Raw genomic sequence first — 25,289 nt, forward strand, 5'->3', positions numbered from 1 at the left:
TTTCGCTAGAGGGATCATCATTAGGTTAAATATGGTTGGTGAAAGAGGTGATCCTTGTGGGACTCCACATTCAGGTATCCATGCTTTGGACGTGGTTGAGTTTGATGTCACTTGATACGAACACAGGGTTAAGAACCCCTTGAACCAGTTCAGGACACTTCCTCCGATGCCAAAGTATTCAAGTATGTGTAGTAGGATTTCATGGTCGACCATGTCAAAGGCGCTTGACATGTCAAATTGTAGGAGGAGTATATTGTTGCCGGTTGCAATTATTTGTTTGAATTTGGTCACAAGGGTGACTAATACTGTTTCTGTACTGTGATTCGAACGGAATCCTGATTGGGCATCATGCAGTATCGAGTGTTTGTCTAGATAGTTTGTGAGTTGTTTAGTTACCATGCCTTCGGTTATCTTGGTTATTAGTGGTATGGATGCTATTGGTCTGTAGTTCGTTATTTCGTTCGTGTTTTTCTTTGTATCTTTAGGAATTGGTGTGAGTAAGATTTTTCCTTTTTCTTTTGAGAAGAGTCCATTTTGTAACATGTAGTTTATGTGGTTTGTTAGGTTTACTATGAATTTTTGAGGAGCAGATTTCATGAGGCTATTCGGACATATGTCTAGTTTGCAGTTGGATTTGGCATATCTTTTGAGAGTTTTAGAGATGAGGTCTTCTGATAATAGTTCAAATTCGGTCCAGGTTCTGTCTGCTGGGTGTGTTCCTTCTTCTGGATCTAGGCAGTCTAGGAGAGTGGTGTATTCTATAGGGCTGGCAGGTGTTTTGTGTCGCAATAGTGTAATTTTCTCCTTGAAGTATTTCGCAAGGTTGTCGACACTTGGTATATCTTTGCTGTTGTTTGTAACAGGTGTGGTGTCTAACAGTTTGTTCACGAGGTTGAAGAGTTTATGTGTGTCTTTGTAGTTTGGTCCTATTAGTGTTTTATAGTGTAGTATTTTTGTCTGTTTGATGGTGTATTTATATTTTCTCCGAAGTTGTTTCCAGTCGTTTAGTGTTTGTTCGTCTTTCTTTTTGTTCCATGTTCGTTCAAGTCTCCTGACTTGTGTTTTCAGTTTTTTCAGTTCTTCGGTGAACCATGGATTTGCATTTTTCCTGTGTGATGTTCTGGTTTGGACTGGGGCGATTTTGTTTAGTGTTGTTGTGCTTATATCGTCCCATTCTTGGAGGAATTGGATGGTGTTGGCGTTTATGGTCCATTCGCTCTGGTAAATCTGTTGCTAGAATGTTGTGGGGTCTATTTTTCCTCTTGTTGTGTAGGTTTTTTGTTCATGTTTGTTGATTGTGTTTAGTTGTGTTTTTCGCCAGTAAAGAGTGACATTTGCTTTATGGTGGTCTGACCATAGTGTAGGTGTCCATCTTGTGATAGTAAGTGTGATAGTATCCCTTTCCCACTTCAACCTAATGATGACCCCACTAGCCAAGTCCTTATCCAACAATGGCCTCAACCCTTTCATCTACGCAGACGATGTCACAATATACATTCCTTATAAACATGATCCGACCGAAATCTCCAACGAAATCAAGCTCAGTTTGAACAACTTAGACTCAACACAGAAAAAAAAAAACACACTGTCTAATCCTCTCATCCCAAAACAAACCCACAAGCATAAACACCCCAGACTACACCCTTCCTATCTCAGACAGCCTGAAAATTCTCGGCGTTACAATCGACCGTAACCTCATCCTAGAGAACCAAGCGAAATCTACAACAAAGAAAATGTTCCATTCAATGTGGAAACTGAAACGCGTGAAACCACTCTTCCCGAGGGATACATTTCGCAACTTGATACAATCAATGGTACTAAGCCATAGACTACTGCAACGGAATTTATGCGGGCTGTAAAGAACAAATCAAAGAAACTTCAGACTGCTCAAAACACAGCAGCCAGGCCTTCACTCTTCACCCCTCTTACAGCTGACTCTGTTAAACAGGAACTGCGCAGATTTTCCAGTAAATATTGCAAATTGGATATTTGCCCAATCTGCTTAAACGTGCTCCTCCCTGCTTCATTTCTGATCTGACGCAGCATCTTAACTTTATGCTAAGTAGCAGTATCTTCCCTGAAGCCTCTGGAAACATTCTCCTCACCCCCATCCCAAAAGACGCCAAGAAAAGTAGCAAGGAACTCACCAACTACCGGCCAATAGCATCAATCCCGTTGTTTGCAAAATTGATGGACAGCATGGTGAATAAGCAACTCAATGAGTACCTGGAAAAGTTCCACATCTTCCATGAATCGCAGTCAGTCTTCCGCCCTCTCCATAGTACAGAAACAATGCTCGTCATGCTACTCTCAAACCTCAGGCGGGAGATAGCTGTTGGGAAATGCATTCTATTGTTGCAATTTGACATGTCAAGTGCCTTCGGCATGGTGAACCATACTATTCTACTGCAGCTCCTTGATTATTTCGGGACCAGTGGCAATGTACTGAATTGGTTGAAGGGCTTCCTGACCACCAGAACCCACCGAGTCATCTCCGGAGGAAGTTTATCACCTTCTTGACCAGCTGTCTGTGGTGTACCACAGGGTTCGCCGCTTTCTCCTACACTGTTTAACTTAATGCTAATTCCTCTAGCCGCAGCTCTTTCTAAACTTGGTCTCCACCCGTTCATTTATGCGGATAACATCACCATCTACGTTCCTTTCAAAAAAGACTTAGCTGAAATAGCTGCCAACATCAGCATTGGGTTAAAAACTGTACGTGCCTGGGCGAACTCCTTTAAATTGAAGCTCAACACAGAGAAAACTCATTGCCTTCTACTCACATCACCTTACAACAAATACAATTCTGCCACCTTAACTGCACCTGGGCTTGACCTGCCAATCTCTGCGTCTCTGAAAATTCTAGGAGTTATACTTGACAGAAATCTAACTCTGGTAGAACACACTAATGCAGCCGTTAAAAAAAAGCATTCTTCTCTCTTTGGAAACTGAAGCGTATAAAACCTTTTTTCCCTAGAGAAGTATTTTGCAATTTAGTGTGGTCTCTTGTTTTGAGTCATCTTGATTACTGCAATGGTATCTATGCAGGGTGCACGGAACTACTTCTTAAAAAATTGCAGACTGCTTAAAATACCGCTGCAAGATTGATCTATGGTAAATCGAAGTTCGTCAGCTCCAGACCATTATGAGAAAAACTGCACTGGCTACCTGTCAAGGAACGTATAACATTCAAAATTTGCGCCCTGATGCACAAAATCCTTAAAAGCGAAGCTCCAGCTTATATGGATAATCTTATCCTCTTGCCACCAAGGAACTTGAACAAATCTTCCCAATCCTACTTACATCTCCACTACCCCTCGTGCAATGGCCTCAAGTATAAAACCAGCCACGCATCTACCTTTCCCTACATCAGTGCACGTTTGTGGAATGGTCTACCCAACTCAGTAAAAGCTACCTCCAAACAACAGGCTTTCAGAATCTCCCTGAAGACCGCTTTATTCAGGAAAGCTTACACTGCAGCTCCACACTACCTTAATGTCTTCTGACCCATTACTGTTATGTGACCATACTGCATTCCTTACCTCCTTCTCACTTCTCTCCCTCTGTCTCTCCCCACCGAATACCTCGCCCTTAATGTGTCTGTTTGTCTATTACTTGATTGATGTGTCTTTTTATACTGTTGTTAACCTTTTGAACTAATGTAAGCCACATTAAGCCTGCCCATGGGTGAGAAAGTGTGGGATAGAAATGCCAAAAATAAATAAATAAATAAAATATATTTGGTAAAACGTGATTCGAAAGCGCCAAACCCCTCTGAGAAATTGCACTGGCTCTCAATCAAAGAACGTATTGCTTTCAAAATCTGCACACTGGTTCATAAAATTATCTATGGCGAAGCCCCGGGATACATAATAGACCTCATAGACCTACCAACAAGAAGCACAACAAGATCAGCACAAACATACCTAAATCTCTGCTACCCAAACTGCAAAGGACTCCAATACAAATCAACTTATGCATCCAGCTTTCCTACATAAGTACACAACTATGGAACGCATTACCAAAAGCCGTGAAAACAAAGTATGATCACCTACACTTACGGAAATCACTAAAAACTAACCTGTTCAAAAAGGCATACCCTACCGACCCAACTTAAATGCCTGAACCCTGCAACACAATCGAAACCAAAGAGCGTAATGGACTTAACACATCTCTTCTACTCTACGATTCTCTATTATGTCTGTTACACATGAACCTTAACCTACCACTACATCACTTTGTAATTGTTTATACCGGTATTGGCGATCGCCTTTACGGTACTATGTAAGCCACACTGAGCCTGCACATAGGTGGGAAAATGTGGGATTCAAATGTAACTAATAATAATAATAAATCAGCCATCAAAACTTTACTTTTTGAAAGGGCTTACCAGGTTGCTACTAGAAGAGCTTCTGTGAATGTCTTGCTCATTGTTCTATCCCCCTTACCCTATATCTCTATCACCCTATTCCCCCTCTCTTCCTATTGCTTTCTAACTCACCTGGGTATAAATGTTTTACTGTCCTGTCAACTGAATTGTATTTCCTTTCCTAATCCTTTGGATTGAGCCTGTAAACCTCTTGGTTCCCCCTTGTTGGGTAAAGCAGTAAAGCAAATCTGAATAAAGTAAAGTAGCAGTCTAGCAATTGAAAAATATCATTATAACTTTCCTCATAATACTCTTTTCTTAAAACTGAAATATGTGCTTCAGATCTGAGTGGTTTGGAACATAGATCTTTAGCACCTACACAATTATGCAGATTTGTTCTTTTATCCCTGAGGTGTAAAGTTGTAAGAGTACTTCTGCCCTACCCTCCCATCTTTTTGGGAAGGACTGAAATTGAACTGGGAAAAAAGAGGAATCCTTTGCCTGTGCTATTGCTGTACAAAAAGGTTCTCTGCTAAATCAGTCTACAGGTCTGTGCTGCAAGAACTTCAACAACGGAAAGATATCAGCCATGGTTCTCTGGCACTCTCTTTTGATGGAGTAGATTGCACTAGAGATGACTGGGCAGGGTTGCACTTAGGAGGATATCCCTAATAAACTTCAATGTGCTTCTTTTCTTACAAACTTTTGAAGGGGTCATGGAAGACTCCATCTTATGCCTGTGCAAGTGTTCTGAAGACAACTGTGCTTTGGGCTAGGAACCTCCAAGGGGCTATGCAGTAATCAGAGAGCTTGGCACTGTTTCTTTGCAAATCACAAAAAATCAGGAAGAACAAATCCACAAACCAAGTTAAACCTTAAACTCACTATATTAAACTTGGGTTCAAAATAATTTATCTTTTTTTATTTTTATGTATGCACTTTAAAAAAAATACTATAAAGTGTTTTAAATTATTTTAAATGTGCTCAGACCATACCGTTTACACCCATTATATCCCCAAGAGGAATATGTGGTGGTGTCACAATGGAACCATCATTGCACATATGATGTTCCACCTCCTAATATTTGTGTATGTACATACAGCTGAGCCCAAGTAGATCTTAATCACCGGTGTATACGTATATTTATAATACATATGTATAGGTCATAAACTATTCACATTAAATATTGCTAGACTTGAGCTCAAACCTCCACCCATAGATTATGGTGCTTTCCTTATTACCATCTAATACATGGATAATAAAACATACCATTCAACATTTGTTTGAACCTAAAGGAGGTAAATGTTAATTCATGACACCCTGATCTCACTTCCCCCACATATCGTATGTGGGGGAAGTGAGATCAGGGTGTCATGAATTAACATTTACCTCCTTTAGGTTCAAACAAATGTTGAATGGTATGTTTTATTATCCATGTATTAGATGGTAATAAGGAAAGCACCATAATCTATGGGTGGAGGTTTGAGCTCAAGTCTAGCAATATTTAATGTGAATAGTTTATGACCTATACATATGTATTATAAATATACGCATACACCGGTGATTAAGATCTACTTGGGCTCAGCTGTATGTACATACACAAATATTAGGAGGTGGAACATCATATGTGCAATGATGGTTCCATTGTGACACCACCACATATTCCTCTTGGGGATATAATGGGTGTAAACGGTATGGTCTGAGCACATTTAAAATAATTTAAAACACTTTATAGTATTTTTTTACTGTTTCTTTGCAGCCAGATTTAGGCCCAGATGCACAACAGTCCCGTTAAGAATCAGTCTGTATTTCCAAATCGGTAAATATTTACCAAGTCAGAAACACAGAGGGATTCACAAAGAGAATCACATGCAAATGAGCTGCTCGTTGCTTTTGCGACCCAGCTCATTTGCATGTGATATAGGGGAAGCCAGTCGGTGAGCTGAGTATGTGCAGGTCAATGGCTATGCGTGGCTGCTCTGCGCATGCTACAGACTGCTCTCATACACGCAGACAAGCTTGCGTGTATGAAAGCAGTAGATGTACCCTTTTTCTATTTTTTTGCAAGCACAAAAGCTCTTTTTTTTTTTTTTGGATGGGCAAACCTATGTTGGGGCTCTCTGCCTCCTCGCTGGTAGGAAAAAGTGGGAAAAGCCTCTCTGCTGCTCTCAGCTCTCATTTTCTGTGAGGAATCAGCATAAGGGCTTGGTTCCACCCCCAGCTGTTCCTGCTGCTTCCTTCTATTGGCCGGCTGACATCCTAGAACGCCCATCTCCCTGAAGATGGACTCTCATTGGCTGGCTGCTATCCCACTTCCTTCTCCCTACAGGGCTTCCCTGATGATATCCGTAGAGCTGTGAACGGATTGGATCTGAACTTCCTGGTGTCCTCCTCCAGTAGTGAGTGGGCAGGACATCCCAGGCTGACACTGTTCAATTGGTTTAGCCCTCTGTTGTGCTTCTATAGCATTGGGGATGCTGTTTCCCACAGACGCTGTTTGATGGACCCTTGTCTTCCTTGCATTTTTGGTAAGTCGCCATTACTTTTATGCTTTACATTTCGGTACTGCTCCCCCCCCCCCCCCAATTTCTTTTCCCCGTAAAATGTCATTTGAAAAAGAAGCATGGCACAGCTTTCATACACGCAAAGAAGCTGCGTGTAAGCTAGTGTACTTTTTTTTTCTGCTCCATCGTCCCGTTTTATTACTTGCGCGCTAAACCGGCTAGAACTAGTTTAAAAACCACATTGCTGGTGCGTTAGGTTTAGTGCATCTGGCCCCTAGTCACTATGCAGGAAGGTGGACGGAGCTTCTGCTGGAATTTGCAGTCAGTCAATCTATTTCCACAGAACAGCTTCTTTTCTTCATTTTGGGTGACTAGAAACCTCTTCCCTACCTCATTGTGGTTTCAAAATCTGTTAAGGTGGTGTTTTTAGGTTCACAGACAAGAATACAAGGCTTACATTCAGCTTAGCTATGATCAGAGCCTGAGCAGACTAAACACCTAGAATGGGTACTCAAGTTCTGGATCTAAAATTACTTCAGTAGGGACATACTGCATGAACCAAAAGGAAACAAAAAATCATAAACTACACTTTTTTAGGTATACGAATGCAAAACAATGACAACAGAAAATCCTTTTGCTGAAACGGGAGCACTTTGTTTTCACTGCCATTTAGCACAGCAGAGAAAAATAAAAAAAACTGAGGTACTGAGACTACTCAATGTGGGAAAGGTCAAGCATGCTCAGGATCATACTTAGTGCTGAGCTCTGGGAGAGCCATTCCATGCTGGTGACATGCGATGATGTCACCACTCGTGTGCCTGACACAATCCTATTTGTTGAAAACTGGATTTGCGAGCTTGGGGGGGGAGGGGAGTGGTGGTGATTAGGGAAGAGGATATAGAATACTTACAATAAATGAAACAGAATAAGTAAAGGGAATTGTAACCACTCCAGATTTCTTATTGAACACATCCATTGGGAGTCCAGAACAATCAGGATTTTTTGCATCTGTATGCTTATAGCTATGAAAGAGAAAAGTGATGAATACATTAAGAATTATGCTCATACAATTCTACAGAATTCAGTTCATTACAAGAAGCAAACACAGACAACTTGAAAGGCTCAAAAAAAATTATGGAAAAGGTCAGCTTCTTATTTTTTTTTCATCTTTATTGCACATCCTCCAAAATCTCAGCATAATGTACCATTTCTTCTCTCAAAGGGGTCCTTTTACTAAGCCGCTTAAGCGCCTATGCGAGCCAATGCGCACCAATTCCAAGTTACTGCCCAGCTACCGCGTGGCCCTTGTGGTAATTTCATTTTTGGCATGCGTTCACTAAGCGCATCTGAAAAATATTTTTCATTTTCTGGCGTGCGTAGGTCATTACCGCCCGGTTACCACGCGACACTTTACCGCTAGGTCAATGGCTGGCAGTAAGGTATCAGACACAAAATGGATGCATTTTCAGCAAAAATGTTAAAAAAGGCATTTTTTACAGGTGCACTAAAAAATGATTCTGCATGTGTCCAAAACACACGTCTACACTACCGCAGACCATTTTTCAGCACACCTTAGTAAAATGACCCCAAAGGTTTGGGGGGGGGGGGGGGGGTTTCAATCTCTCTCCAAGCATTAGAGTTCACTGAGTAGAGAACTACAAGTTTTTGAGCGAATTGCCCAGGTATAGCTCTTAAGTTTCTGCTTACACACATATAAACAGTCTTAACAGAAATCAGATTTGACTGGTAAAGTTTCATATTACTGACCCAATGCTGTAACTAAAAAAAAAAAATTATTCAAATAAAAAGGAAAATGCAAGATGGCAATATAAAAAAGTATAGATGCCATCCCTTCAATTTAATACACAGCTAAGCCATCAACTTCCAGAGACAGCTGTCAGCTGGCAACTATGTTGCTTACGTACATCTGATTTATCCTACTATCTACAGAGAATCCTCATTACAGGTAAACAACTTCACCTTCTTTATCAATGAGAAGGATAAAATCAGAGAGCTGAGGGTTCTTCCATTTTGATTTGCTTTTGTTTCTTTTTGGGAGAACATTCTATTAACTGAAAAGTTCTCATACAACTGCTGGTCCGAAACCATCATCTTTCAAAGACTGGACAGTTACGAGGTGTAAAAACATGAATAGTCGACCAAGCTGCAACACTACTTATTTCTTCAAAGGACTGAGCAGAGAAATGCAACCAATATTTGGCATGGCTTTCAGGTAATGTGCATTTAACAGAGGATATGTAGCTTATCAGTTAACTTGACAGGGTTTTTTTTTTTTTTGGATTTTTTTTAAGCTACTACTGTTGATTGTCTGATAGGATCTACAGATATTAGAGGGCTGGTCGTGTGCTGTGTTTTTTCACATAGCACACCAGTGCACTTCTACAGTCCAGCCTGAGGCCTTTGAAGACGAGTAGGAAGTATTATGTATGTGAAATGCCATCACTTTGGTGAAAAGTGAGCTAAAAGGACCATCCTATTGTGGATACAAGTATGGGGAATAAAAGGAATGTTTGAAGCTCGCTCAATCTTCAAGCTGACTGCTATTAAGAAGAAAACCTTCCAAAGCAGATATTTCAGCTGTACCAATTCCAAATGGAAGCCTCATGAGTTGCTCCAGTTCAAAGGGGGTGGAGCCAGCCACAGCAAGACACTTTGGGATTAGGAACAACAGGAATGCCAGATGCCATGGGGGAGGGGGAGGGAGGGAGGGAGGGAAGGCAGGAAGACATTTTATATTTGAGTTAACATTTTTTCCTATTTTAGGGGGAAAATATTAATCTTGGTTTATATTAGAGTATATATGGTAATCAAGGACTCATTGACAACCTGCAATTTTTACTTAAAGGACAGAAATCTGATTCATACTTTGATAGATTTGAATATTACTCACTTTTATATAAAATGTTATAACACAACATAAATATATATAGTCCGCTAGGATACTTTATTGTTTGTTTCTCTCTAAGATCATCTCTAATAACTAAGAAGTTTTGGATTTTGTTGGACAACATCCTCCCTGAAAACTCTTAAAGAGTGAACATATATGGGTACATTTTTTCCTTTTTTCACCTTTTCTTTTCTGTTATAGACTTATATGAACACATTTCATATTGAACTCTATAAGCCTTGCTGTTCTGATTTTCACATTTAAGACCACATCTAATATAATAATTTGCTATGTGAACGTTCTAAAGTGTCTACCTGGGATCGTAACCACCTGCTGACGTCACTGGCCAGAAGTAGAACCCTGCTTGCCTGACGTAAGCAGGGGGTTATGATCCCAGTGAGAGACGCGTGTTGAAGAACAGCGGGAGTGGGCAGAGACGTCCTTACATGCACGTCGCCACCCCCTCTCCAAAATCGCCAAACCCCTCTCTGCTACCCTCCCCTCTTATCGGGGTCCAGCAGTGAAGAGCCTCGCAAGTCTACCGCCTTCCCTTCGCTGTCAGCTTTGACTCTGGTCCCGCCCTTGCGGAAACAGGAAATGAGGGAGGAACCGGAGTCAGAGCTGAGAGCGAAGAGAAGGGAAGGCAGCAGACTCGTGAGGCTCTTCAATACTGCTGCCGCCGGGACCCGGTAAGAGGGGGGAGGGGAGGGTAGCAGGGGGGGGGGGGCGACGTGCACGTAGGAGGATGGGCCGCAGGTGGAGGCATCGCAAGGACGTGTGTGTGAGACAGAGAGGAGGGGGGACTGGAACTCGAGAGAGAGAGAGAGAGAGACAGAGACAGAGAGAGACAGAGAGGGCCTGGAAATCAAAAGGGAAGAAAGGGGGCCGTGGGACTTGGAGGGAACAGAGGGAGAGAGCGAGCGAAGGACGGAGAGAGGGATAACCTTGCTAGCGCCCGTTTCATTTCATACTGAAACGGGCCTTTTTTACTAGTCTAAATATATTTATGTTATCATGACATATCTTTTTTAAACATTCTTTAATACTTATGGGGTGCTTTCATCTCATTTTAAAATCTTTTTATTTTAGAGACATATATGACTGCGCGGTGATTCCTGGAGTACAACTTAAAAATCAGGAATTTAAGCTTGCCGCGTTTGCGGATGACCTAATGATGGTTATTACAAAACCGAAGGAGACCCTGTACAGTCTACTAGAGTTAATTCAAGAATATGGAGATTACTCGGGCTTTAAATTAAACATAGACAAATCTGAAGCTCTTGGAATAAACTTAGACATTCGGGCCTATTGGCCGGAAGGATTTCCTTTGAAATGTACGTGCAAGTCTTTTACATATTTAGGGATTCAACTACCGGCTAAATTGAAGGAGCTTTATACTTTAAATGTTACAAACATGTTGGAACAGACAACTCAACAGTTGGATTCATGGGGCAGTTTAACACTATCTTTGATGGGGAGGATTAGTCTTATCAAAATGGTGATATTGCCAAGATGGCTATACACATTACAGGTACTGCCCATAGTGTTATTGCAAAAAGATATCAAGCGCTTATATCGATTGATATCTAGATTCTGCTGGGCAAAAAAACGGGCTAAGATGCAATTGAAACATATGATGGGGGGATGGAGGCAAGGGGGCCTGGGAATACCTAATATAAAGTTTTATAATATGGCATGCCTCCTGCGTCAAACACGAGATTGGCTATACCAAACCCAGGAACACACACCTCTAGAGATGGAGGAAGCGTTATATAGTCCATATCATGGGATAACATTAGCACATTTACAGAAAAAGGAGATACCGTATAGACTTAGACAAAATGTTCTGATATTATCACTTAGAGCAGTGTGGAGATTCTTAGGGGAACTATTGGGGGGAGATCCAAGAGTAACTGAGTATTTAAACATTAGGGGAAATCCGTCTTTCGTGCCCGGGCTGGAAAATAAAACATTTGATAGGTGGGCACAGGCAGGTGTTACTTGTATAGCTGATGTACTGGGAGAGAGAGGGGACATACTGCCACTGTCACAGCTATTGGCTCAGAGGGAGCAGGTCTGGGGTGATGTATACGCGCACTGTCAACTTAAACATTATGTACAAACATTAGATAAAACAGCATTGCAGTGTAAACTGGGCAACAAAATCAAAAAATTCTTTGATGAGATATCTGACAACGCCCCATCTATATCCCAGATACATCGGAAGTTGTGGGAGCTGGCTCCATTGAAGGAGATAGCCACGATTAGACAGAGATGGGAAAAAGATATGAGTTGTAATTTGGAATCATGGGATATTACTGCGCAGATAAAAAATATACCAAGAATAATTGGGGGCGCAGATTACAGAGAATGCGCGTATCGAATAATTTACAGAGCTTATTTTACTCAGGTACAACTATATAAATCAGGGGGTATAGAGACAGCGCTCTGTTTGAAATGTAATAGACATGACAATACTTTATACCATGCGATATGGGGGTGTGTAGTACTACAGAGATATTGGAGACAAATAGTTACCTACCTGTCACATGTTTTGGGTAGTAGAATAGCCATGAATCCACGACAGTTGATATTAGATTTGAAAGATGAACCTTTAAGACTCAATGCTGACAAAACATTATTATATCGAAAGTTATGTCTGGTGGCGAAAAAATGTATTATGCAATATTGGACTGTAGCCAGTTCACCACCTTACTGGCATTGGCGTAACAGGGTGCATCAGTTGTTAGTGTGGGAGGCGAAAGAAGTTAAAGGACAATACAAAAGGAAAATAAGGTTTCTTAAAACATGGGGCAGCTACCTGGAAAAAATGACACAGAGAGGCCGAAGTTTGGTCATTAATACTTTATAAAAGAACCATACATCACTACAATATTGGGATATATTAATTTGAGTTAGTCAAGGGGGGTGGGGGGGGGGGTTAATAGGGAAGAGTGGGAGGAGGGTGTAGGGAAGGGGATAGAGGAATAAGAGGTTTCGAATTACATTAGTGTGATAAGCTGATCACTTTACATCACGGTATAACAATGGTAGATTAACAATTGTATATTTACCAAAGCAAAAGTTGTGTTATATTGTTAATGTGTTATGACTTTCTTTTAACAATTGTGGACAATACTGATATAAGGAGGGGAGGGGGTTGAGGGGGAGGGGGGAACAGAAAAATGAGATTCAGTGAATGAAGCAGATATAATGTTATTGCAATGCTGATTGGAAAACTGAACTTTGTTGTATGAAGCCTCCAAGTTGCATTGTATTGTGCCTTTCGATAATAAAAAAGTTTAAACATAAAATCTTTTTATTACATTTTAATTTTAACGTGTTATTTTTGTGGAATTTTTTAATATATAGTTTTATGATTCTTGCATGTAATCGTGTTTTAGATATCTGATCGTTGAGGCCATTTCGAGTCATCCACTAATATAACCTGCCAACTTAACCTACTTCTCTAAGCCAATTCTGCTGCCTTGTCTAAGGCCCAGATGCACTAACAAAAGAGCAGATCAATAAGAGAAAAATATCAATTTATTATATAACAAAAATATTCAGAATCAGCCCGACACTGGCCGTATTTCACCCAGCAGGGCTGCGTCAGGGGCTACAAAACAAATGACATGACATTTAAAAACTTGTACACAAACCAGATATGTCTAAATATACAAAATTAAAAACATATAGAAATGTATTGATGTCCATTAAAATAAATGATTTATATACTCAATAACAACCAATAAAAAAATGATATATAAACATTGATAAGAGTGATCAATGTTTTATTCATCTTACGTATTTCCTGTCTGTAAAGTGCTGTCCGTCAACTCTCAGTTTCAATGGATAGTTCCTGCAATGTGTGGTACTGTAGATGAGTGGCACAGTCCAATTGTGTGGTTCGCAGCACTGTACGTCGGCTTATGTAAAACCAATAAAAGGGGCGTTATGAAAGTGAATCTGTGATTGGCCTGTATGTAAGTATGTGTGTGGGAGTGTGTATGAACATAGAGAGTGTGTCCATCTATCCATGTGCAGTATCAGTGTGTGTGTGTGTGTGTGTGTGTGTGTGTGTGTGTGTGTGTGTGAGTCATAGAGTGTCTGTGTGAGAGAGAGAGAGAGAGAGAGAGAGAGAGAGAGTTTGTTTTAGACAGATTGAGAGATATCGTGTGTGTATCATAGAGAGAGACATACAGCAAATGTGTGTGACAGAGTAATAGTGTGTATGTGAGATACAGAGTGAGATTCAGTGTATGGAGCGGATGGAGAAAGACATAAAAAGTAGATCCATACGATTTGGCCTCTTAACGCCCTGCACAGCTCAGTATGTTCTCTCTCCAATGGATGGTACTCGCTGCTCCCATATATGTGGCTCAGAGAGCTCCTGACCTGGTGGGGGGTCCCTCTAGGAGTCGGTTGAGCAGCATTTCAGGGCTCAGGAAGAGGATCCATTTTCAACTGCGGGGCAGTGAGAGGCATTTGTAGCTGAGGGGACACGACTGAAGCAGGGGCAGATTAAATATATGGACTAAATATCAAAATTCTGGCTGTTTCTGCCTCGCTACAGAAAAAGGCACCTCCCACCTTCTAGCTGGAACATGTCCAAAAGCAAAATAATAAACACAATGGACCCAATATTCAGCACTATTTAACAGGCCAGGAACAGCTCCTGGCCTGTTAAGTAGTGCTTAGCTGGCTAAGTGCTAATATTCAGCACGAGGTAGCTGGTTATCTCCACTGAATATTAGCACTTAGTGGCTAACCAGCGATACTGCGTGATATGGCCGGCTGTCTGCAAATGTTCAAGCACTAGATAGTTAAATTTAGCGTGAGCACATAAATAGCAGTCCAATCTTTCTCCACTATTAACTTAGCTGGCCAGCACTAAATATTCACATAGCCAGTTAAGTTAGAGACAGCAAAAAAAACCCTGGATATTCAATGCTGTCACCGGAAACAGTTCGGCATTGCCTACCTAGGATCAGCGCCACCAGCAGCTAACCGCACTGCTTGCTACCAGCTGAATAATTTTTTTTGGGAGGGGGAGTATATTTTTCCATCTGTTTTGAAGATGATGAAAAGGAAGTTAGAAAAAGCACAGATGTTAAACCTCTCGATAATAATTGGTAGACCTGTTCGGCAGAGTGGAAAAATCAAAACTGAGATACCAAGGAGACTGCTGCATGCAGAAAGGACCACACATGATCATGTTGTTGCACTTGGTTCTGAGCTTTGGATGAGCTATTCTGTCCTGGCAACATATGATGTCGTCATTCACTTGCGTGCCTGACTTGATCCTGCTCATCAGAAAAAATGAATTTTCTGTTGTGAGAAGGTACACAGCTACTACTGTTTGGCATTTTATTAAGACTCTTAGGATTTCCGACAGTCCAAGGAAAAAAGCAGATTATTGACAATGAACTGCAAGTACCATGAAGAAACTTCCTGTGCACAAGGAAAATGAACAAGAGTCTATGCAACCTTCAGCATATCATGTTTTATATGCTTAAGAGGAGGAAGAATGGTTTTCAAAGAACTAATTTTCTGCTTCTCCCAAATAAGAAATTTTTTCAGGTTTCTCAGTCTAGTATTGGTCTTGCACTTCCCACCTTCATGGAATTAAGTTTCTAGCTCTAGATCCTTCTCCACTCTGCTTTCACTCTTTTTTGTGGTAGCCTGTCTCTTGTTAGAGTCCCATGCCACTGGTTAAGGAAGGAGACAAGTATGGGCTGATTTTATGAAACCTGAGAAAAATGAAGATCAGAAATGATGAATATCTGCTGCAATATCCATTGGTCTTTTGTTGCTAGTGGCCAGGATGTACTGAAAAACAAAATACATACATCCCTTCCATTATGAGGTATGACAGAGTGCCAAATGGCTTCAAAGACTATAGGTTGTCCTCTCAGCTAAACCCTGGATTAACTATCATCTTTCTGGCAAGTTCTAGGAGGTTGCTGCTGTCTGTGTCTAGGATACTGGTGGTGGCACCTTCTGATAATATAAAGGACAACTGTTCCCCAATGATTGATGATGCAGTCTGAAAGATAAAACAGTGAGCTTTGAACTTGTCTCCAAAATGTCTCTCTCCTGCACAAAAAACATCTTCATGTAGACCAGATGTTTTAAGCCATGCCAGTCTTCTTGTCCTGGTGGTCACTGAAGAGATGAGAACTTAAGATCTGCTTAAAGGCTTTTGATACTAATCAGATATTTTCAGCTCTCTTTTGCAGTGGGCATATTGACCCAAGAATGTGTCCTTTTACCTCCTGATCGAGGCCTTCAAAAAGCTTGAATTTCTGGAAGCATTTGCACATACAATGTACCAGATAAATTTAATGGACTACAATTCTAGAATTGAACATTACTCCTGAACACCTTCTCAAAGTCCAGGATTCCTGGCTCTTTTCCTGGTGCAGCACTGAAAATGCTTCTTGTAACATTTTACGTTTTTTTCTAGGAATGGTCCACAGAAGGATGCAATGGCTGCACAATGTCAATCCTAGGCTTACCTGCACCCAATTCTTAGATCCATTTTTTTTTTTTAATATAGGGACACAAGAAAACTGGGTTGTAACACACTCTTGTTTTCAGCTCCTGAAGCAACCTATCAATCTGCACTACCAGTGTCTAGTGCAAGAATGCACTGCAGCAGGCCAACATCTGCCCTTGATTCTCCTTCTTCCTGGAAAGATATTCTGTAAGGAATCTTCCAGAAGAGAAGTACTTCTGGCCCCAATTGTTGACAATGGCGTAAGCCAGCAATGGTCACGTTATGTTTGTGTAAAAGACAGAAAAGAAAGGAATTTTCTTTACTGTGATGGACAAAATGTCACTCTACTGAAAAAAGTGTCACCGTACTGATTTCTACCATCATCATGCATACATTTTCATGAACACAATTCATCATAATGAACACAGTGCTGACTTCCTATTCCACTGAGAATATATAGGCACTCTCCAACTGAAAATTGTGATGTGAAAGCAAAATAAAAAAGGAATCTTACCTTTTTGGCTCTAGTTTTGCAGCTACTAGTCTTACTCCTTGGTCTTCATTTTCCACAACATGATAGTGTATTTTGATGTCAACATGGTTGAAGATATAAAATGTATCCTTGTCATTAAAGTCTGTCTGTTTAAGAGAAAATAAAAACGCAACTGTTTATAACAATTCAATTTAGTTGTAAGACTAGGTACAGTTGCTTACCTAAATTCTTGGCATTACAAACATCTGGAACAACTATTACACTAGTTAACTTTAAAAACACACACACTCAATCAACGTTCCCTCTAAGTTATGCAGGAGGCCTCCACCAGCATCAACATTGTGTTTTCAATATTGAGGGACAGACAGGTTTATCAGGCGACCCTCAGGGGGAGGAAAGCTGGCTTCAGCCTAACCCCTGGTAAGACTTTTCCTCAGCTGAGAGGTGCCCAGCTCTACCACCGGCTGCCTTTCAGGTGCTGTAGAGGACTTGCAGCTCATCTGCATACCCTTTCAGCATTCTCCAGGGTAACTCCCAGGTCCGTTCCGATCCACTCAGGGCCTCTGCTCTAGGTGCCCAGCGCTCCCGCCAGGTGCTGTGGAGGACTTGCAGCCCTTCTGCATTTCCTCACAGCTGTATCCAGGGTGACTGCCAGGTCCACCCCGATCTTCTCAGGGCCCTCGCTCCAAGTGCCCTGTGTTTCCAGGTGCTTTTTGGCTAGGATCAGGCAACCCTCAGGGGGAGGAATGCTGGCTTCGGCCTAACCCCTGGTAAGCCTTTTCCTCAGCTGAGAGGTTCCAAGCTCTACCACCGGCTGCCTTTCAGGTGCTGTAGAGGACTTGCAGATCATCTGCATATCCTTTCAACCTAGTAAGATACATTTATAATAATATTGCCTCACCAATCTACTACACTTCTTTGAAGGGGTGAACAAACGTGGCTAAAGGAGAACCAGTTGATATTGTGTACCCGCATTTTCAAAAGACATTTGACAAAGTACCTCATGAAAGACTCTTGAGGAAATTGGAGTGTCATGGGATAGGAAGTAGGATTCTATTGTGGACTTAAAACTGGTTAAAAGATAAAAACTAAGAGTTAAATGGTCAGTATTTTCAATGGAGAAGGGTAGATAGTGGGGTTCCACAGAGGTCTGTGCTGGGACCACTGCTTTATAACATATTTACATATGATCTAGAGATGGGAATAACTAGTGAGGTAATTAAATTTGCTGACACAGAGTTATTCAAAGTTGTTAAATTGCAAGAGGAATGTGAAAAATTACAAGAGGACCTTACGAGACTAGGCATCCAAACGGCAGAGGACATTTAATGTGAGCAAGTGCAAAGTGATGCATGTGGGAAAGAAGAACCCGAACCCGAAGTATAGCTACATGATGCAAAGGTTCCACATTAGGTGTCACTGACCAGTAAAGGGATCTAGGTGTAATCGCTGATGATACATTGAAACTCTGCTCAGTGTGCAGCAGCGGTTATGAAAGCAAACAGAATGCTAGTTATCAAGAAAGGAATGAAAAACAAAAATGACATTATAATGCCTTTGTATCACTCCGTGCTGTGACTGCACCTGCAATACTGTGTGCAATTTTGGTCATCGCATCTCAAAAAAGATATAGTGAAATTAGAAAAGGTACAGAGAAGGGCGACGAAAATGATAAAGGGGATGGGATGACTTCCCTATGAGGAAAGGCTAAAATGGCTAGGGCTTTTCAGCTTGGAGAAAAGACAGCTGAGGGGAGATATGACAGAGGTCTATAAAATAATGAGTGGAGCGGAACAGGTAGATGTGAATCACTTTACGCTTTCCAAAAATACTAGGACTAGGGGACATGCAATGAAGCTACAAAGTAGTAAATTTAAAACAAATTGGAGAAAATATTTCTTCACTCAATGTGTAATTCAACTCTGGAATTCGTTGCCAGCGAATGTAGTAAAAGCAGTTAGCTTAGTGGGGTTTAAAAAAGGTTTGGATAGCTTCCTAAAAGAAAACTCCATAAGCCAATTATTAAGATGGACTTAGGGAAAATCCACTCCTTATTTCTAGGATAAGCAGCAACATATATTGCACTGTTTTAAGATCTTTCCAGGTACTTGTAACCTGGATTGGCCACTGTTGGAAACATGATGCTGGACTTGATGGACCTTCAGTCTTTTCTCAGTATGGCAACGCTTAAGTTCTTATGTAAATTTACCAGCTAGAAATCTTGGTGAGTCTTCTAAGTGTATTTTATTCCTTCATCATTTGAGTGCAAACAAAGTAACATATAAAACAGTATTCTCATCATTTTCCTATCAAGCAGCAAGATGGTAGAATACCTTGCTATCTACCTTGAGATGTTTAACTTCAGAAATTTGCTCTTGATAATAGATGACTACTATATTATTGATTTAAGTAAGTTTTCCATAAGAGTCATCCTGCAAATGCTCAGCTGCTCTTGTTGTAAACCGCTATGAACTCTCAAGGTAATAGTAGGTTATAAATGTCATATGTAATGTAATGCGAAACATGGATACCGTATTTTTCGGACTATAAGACGCACCGGACCATAAGAAGCACCTAGGTTTTAGAGGAGGGAAATAGGAAAAACAAATTTGGACTATAAGACGCACCTTTTTCCTCCTCTACAACCTAGGTGCTCCGGTGCGTCTTGTCCAAATGTCTCCCGTTTCCAGGGTCCGTCCGTCTCCCTCCCTCCCGAGTTCCGGGATCCCCAGCCTGCCCTCCCTCCGAGATCGCCCGCCCTCTCTCCGAGATCCCCTTCCCTCCCTCCCTCCGAGTTCTAAGTAATTTTACCTAGTCGGGGCAGCAGCAGAAGCAAAAATCATGCAGCCTCGGCACGTCACTCTTCCCTGTTCTGTTTTTCTCAGCTTTGGTCCCGCCCTCAGAAAAACAGAACAGGGAAGAGTGACGTGCCGAGGCTGCATGGTTTTCACTTCTGCTGCTGCCCCAACTAGGTAAAATTACTTAGAACTCAGAGGGAGGGACAGAGGGAAGGGGATCTCGGAGCTCAGGAGGGCGGGCGGGAGGGAAGGGGATCTTGGAGCTCGGGAGGGCGGGAGGAAAGGGGATCTCGGAGCTCGGGAGGGCGGGCTGGGGACCCCGGAAGTCGAGTTTCTCTACGTTCGGACTGTAAGACGCACCCCCCATTTTCCTCCCAAAGTTTGGGGGAAAAAAGTGCGTCTTATAGTCCGAAAAATATGGTAAGTTGATTGAATACAGTCAGAACTGAATGTAGCCAGCCCTACTGAATTTAACCCTCACTAAATATTGAACCTAACCATGAGAGTGAATTAGGCACCACAAAGTACCTTCTCAGGAGTAGCCAGCCTGCTAAAATTACTCCAAGGGCACAGCAACAACTCATCTGGGAACTCACAGAACATTTGAGTAGCCAGTAGGCTGTCGCGTGCCCGCCCATGCGGGACGCGCTCTCGAGGTCCTTTGCATACCTTCAGGCTTCTTCCCCGGGAGCGCGGGGTTTGTGAGTCCTTTAAGGCAAATCACCCTCCAGGTAGAGAGGAAACAAAACTGGACCGGAACTCCGGACTGGATTTCTACACTGGAACACTCGGAACTGGAACGCACCGGACAGGTGCGCACTGGAGTGGGGCCCACTGGACTGGACACACTGGAGTGGCCCCACTGGACAGGAACATACAGGAGTGAAACCCGCTGGACTGGAACACACTGGAACGGAACTGGAACACCCTGGACCTAGGCTTCACCTACACTTGACTGCCTCCCCCTCGGGTTGAGCCCTCAGGTTCTGGCAGCCGGTAGGACTTACAGGAACAACAGGAAGGAAGGTCCAGGGGTGCCCCCTGGCACCTAGGCGAAGGCAAGGCAGACAAGCCGGAACTGTCCGGGTTCTGGCAGTCAGCAGGAATCAACACAATGACTAGTAGACTGTACCCAGGCTAATAGGAACGCTATACCCAGGCAACCAGTCATACACAGGTACATACACAGAGCAAAACTCAGGAGACTAGAACAGCTATAAACCAGCTAACAACAAGCTGTGCCCAAGCTAACAAGTCATGCACTGGAAACATACACAGAACAAACTCAGGAGACTTAGCAAAGCTATACACCAGCTAACCACAAAGCTGTGCCCAAGCTAACAAGTCATACACAGGAAACAAACACAGAGAACTAGCAGAGCTAGGCACAGGCTACAAACCAGACGGAGCTAAGCAGGCTAATCTAACACTAGGAACAAACACAGAGAGCAAGCAGAGCTAGACACAGAAGGGTAGGAAACCCATAGAGCAAAAAACACAGAAGGGCTGAAACCCTACAGAGCTATACACACAGAAGGGCTGGAAACCCACAAGCGATAAACACGGAAGGGCTAAAACCCTACAGAGCTATAAACACAGAAGGGCTGAAACCCAACAGAGCTATAAACACAGAAGGGCTGGAAACCCACAAGCGATAAACACAGAAGGGCTGAAAACCCACAGAAGGGTAGGAGACCCACAGAACAAATAAATACAGAAGGGCAGAAAACCCACAGAAGGGTAGGAGACCCATAGAACAAATACATACAGAAGGGCTGAAAACCCACAAAAGGGTAGGAGACCCATAGAACAAATAACAAGGAAAGCAAAACGGTGCTAACAGCACACTAACCTCGGGACCTAAGGCACTGCGGAGGGAATGGCAATGCAAAGGCCAGGAGTGTAGTCTTCAGATGACTAATAAAGCCCAACACCAGAGCCACAGGTGCAGCAATCACCTTGCAACCAAACAGAGGCTTGACACTCAGAGCAGGCATCCCATAGAAAGTAACAGCGGGAGCCATCTTGGATACTGGCAGAGACGAAGAGGCGGCAGCCATCTTGGAAGAGGCATAGCCCACACAGGTGAGATTCAGTAGGGCAATCAGCACACAGAGCCAGAGAGAAACTAAGACAGAGACAGACACAGAGACAAGCAAAAGCCAGCACAGCCACTGACTCCCAGAAACAGGGTAAGTATGAGGGTGGTCACGGCCACAGACGTGACATAGGCACAGCCACATTTATTAAAATTAGTCAATATAAAGGTTCATGGTATATACATGTCCAGACTTTATATGCAATTTTTCAACTAGCCCAGCATGTTTCAGTGTCACAGTGCCTGCATTAGGGTCAATATCAAATTTTGTTTCAACAAAGAAAGGAAATGTGGAGGGGGATAAATACTTTCTCATATCACTGTAACTATATAATTACTTTGTTGAAAATTAATTAATTGATACTGTTTCTCCCTTACAATACTGCAACAGAATACACTAAAATGTCATTAACAGTTCATGGATGTTACATATTTCAAAATTATCAGAACAAGCAGAACGCAGCAATTTTATAAATCTAAAGGATATTTCTAAATAGCTTTCAAAAAAAATTAGAAATTTTTGCTCTTCTGTTCTAGAGCAATGGGAATGCATTTTATCCAGCTTAACAAACTGAGATCCAATGTTTTCTTTTCAAGACAAATCGCTTCCTTTTTTTTTTTTTTTTTAAACCACCTAAGACAGTTTTCAGAATAAAGAAAATTGACAAAAAACACCTCTTCGTTGGAAGCCTTTGTAAAACTTACATTGATAACACAAGCATCTTTTGGGTGTCCTTCTTCTGTCGTGTAACATCCAATTGGAAATCCAGGATTGCAGAACCTTTGTCCATCTTCAACATCATAACACCAAGTTACAGGCATATTGTCTACAATCCTATAAAACAAAGTCACAGATGTTATGTAGTACAGCATGTAAGAACATTTTAAGAGGTCATATTATTTCTTATGTATTCCTCAATGAAGACTGACAAAATAGGCTACATCAACATAGAAACAGAACAGTACTGAAAGTACTGATATTCACCTGTAATCAGTTCACAGTTCGGAAGGTATGACATTTCTCGATAAACATTTTTCTTCAAAATGATGAAGGAAAAACAAATCCACTGTTCTTTATGCTTGTGAAAAAACTATCATCAACCACAAAAGTGAATGTTATACATTTAGAAGTGGGGAAGTAGACTAATGGTTAGTATGATGGCTGAGAACCAAGGAACTGGGTTTGATTCCCGCTGCAGCTCCCACTCTGGGAAAGTCACCTAACCCTCCCATGCCCCAGGTAAAAAAAAATAAGTACCTGCATATAATATGTAAACCGCTTTGATTGTAATCAAAGAAAGGCGGTATATTAAATCGTAACCTCTTTCCCTTTAAAATTACTTTGTTTTCCTTTTTATACAGTGGGGGAAATAAGTATTTGATCCCTTGCTGATTTTGTAAGTTTGCCCACTGACAAAGACATGAGCAGCCCATAATTGAAGGGTAGGTTATTGGTAACAGTGAGAGATAGCACATCACAAATTAAATCCGGAAAATCACATTGTGGAAAGTATATGAATTTATTTGCATTCTGCAGAGGGAAATAAGTATTTAATCCCTCTGGCAAACAAGACCTAATACTTGGTGGCAAAACCCTTGTTGGCAAGCACAGCGGTCAGACGTCTTCTGTAGTTGATGATGAGGTTTGCACACGTCAGGAGGAATTTTGGTCCACTCCTCTTTGCAGATCATCTCTAAATCATTAAGAGTTCTGGGCTGTCGCTTGGCAACTCGCATCTTCAGCTCCCTCCATAAGTTTTCAATGGGATTAAGGTCTGGTGACTGGCTAGGCCACTCCATGACCCTAATGTGCTTCTTCCTGAGCCACTCCTTTGTTGCCTTGGCTGTATGTTTTGGGTCATTGTCGTGCTGGAAGACCCAGCCACGACCCATTTTTAAGGCCCTGGCGGAGGGAAGGAGGTTGTCACTCAGAATTGTACGGTACATGGCCCCATCCATTCTCCCATTGATGCGGTGAAGTAGTCCTGTGCCCTTAGCAGAGAAACACCCCCAAAACATAACATTTCCACCTCCATGCTTGACAGTGGGGACGGTGTTCTTTGGGTCATAGGCAGCATTTCTCTTCCTCCAAACACGGCGAGTTGAGTTCATGCCAAAGAGCTCAATTTTTGTCTCATCTGACCACAGCACCTTCTCCCAATCACTCTCGGCATCATCCAGGTGTTCACTGGCAAACTTCAGACGGGCCGTCACATGTGCCTTCCGGAGCAGGGGGACCTTGCGGGCACTGCAGGATTGCAATCCGTTATGTCGTAATGTGTTACCAATGGTTTTCGTGGTGACAGTGGTCCCAGCTGCCTTGAGATCATTGACAAGTTCCCCCCTTGTAGTTGTAAGCTGATTTCTAACCTTCCTCATGATCAAGGATACCCCACGAGGTGAGATTTTGCGTGGAGCCCCAGATCTTTGTCGATTGACAGTCATTTTGTACTTCTTCCATTTTCTTACTATGGCACCAACAGTTGTCTCCTTCTCGCCCAGCGTCTTACTGATGGTTTTGTAGCCCATTCCAGCCTTGTGCAGGTGTATGATCTTGTCCCTGACATCCTTAGACAGCTCCTTGCTCTTGGCCATTTTGTAGAGGTTAGAGTCTGACTGATTCACTGAGTCTGTGGACAGGTGTCTTTCATACAGGTGACCATTGCCGACAGCTGTCTGTCATGCAGGTAACGAGTTGATTTGGAGCATCTACCTGGTCTGTAGGGGCCAGATCTCTTACTGGTTGGTGGGGGATCAAATACTTATTTCCCTCTGCAGAATGCAAATAAATTCATATACTTTCCACAATGTGATTTTCCGGATTTAATTTGTGATGTGCTATCTCTCACTGTTACCAATAACCTACCCTTCAATTATGGGCTGCTCATGTCTTTGTCAGTGGGCAAACTTACAAAATCAGCAAGGGATCAAATACTTATTTCCCCCACTGTACTTTGCTTCTTACCTTTACAAAATGTAGTGAAATTAAAACTGCAAACCAGAAAATAACTGAACATCATCCAAGAGACTGACATTAGAAATTTAGAATACATGTCTTGTAAGCATGCTCCAAATTATACAAAAGTTGCAAATACCCAATACACTATGAGTGCAAAAGAAAAGCAAAAATAAAATTCTATTTTACACACTTTCTGTACAAATCTTGAAACTGAGTTACAAAAATACCACACATTTATAGCTACAATTAAACACTACCTTAGTCTACAGCATAGCTAACCATCTACCTCCCATAAACAAGGTTTTTATGAGTAGCTGAAACCACTCATAAAAATCTGATTATCAGGGTGGCGTAGAGAGGATAATACCACCAGTCAAGCTTAGCACATTTAAGTGTTTATACACCAGCCCCCACCTACACCAAAAGAGGTTATTTACCCACACATTAATCCAGGCTTTATTCTCCTCCCAGAGGCTTTCATTTCAAGTACATTTACTCCCACTTAGGGCAACCGAGATGAGTTTCCCTTTGGCTGTACAGTTATGGCAGAACATTTGCAACCAATATAGGTTATTTCCATAAAAATGTAGGAGATAAATATGCAACATTATGTCAACAAATGCTTTTATATTCAATTAAAAAGTAATGAGAAAAAAGT

At 41.8% G+C, this 25,289-nt stretch overlaps 1 protein-coding gene across 1 annotated transcript in view; it reads right to left on the reverse strand.

Annotated features, from left to right (window-relative positions):
* The window catches only part of TM9SF2 (transmembrane 9 superfamily member 2), a 215,442-nt gene that overhangs the window by 126,538 nt on the left and 63,615 nt on the right, over window positions 1-25,289 (reverse strand). Inside the window, 3 exon segments of the mRNA XM_030201349.1 lie at window positions 7,784-7,895; window positions 16,798-16,922; window positions 22,378-22,507. Coding sequence (XP_030057209.1) covers window positions 7,784-7,895; window positions 16,798-16,922; window positions 22,378-22,507 — 367 coding nt within the window.

Source organism: Microcaecilia unicolor, chromosome 4 (assembly GCF_901765095.1).
Source record: "Microcaecilia unicolor chromosome 4, aMicUni1.1, whole genome shotgun sequence".
Taxonomy (NCBI): domain Eukaryota; kingdom Metazoa; phylum Chordata; class Amphibia; order Gymnophiona; family Siphonopidae; genus Microcaecilia; species Microcaecilia unicolor.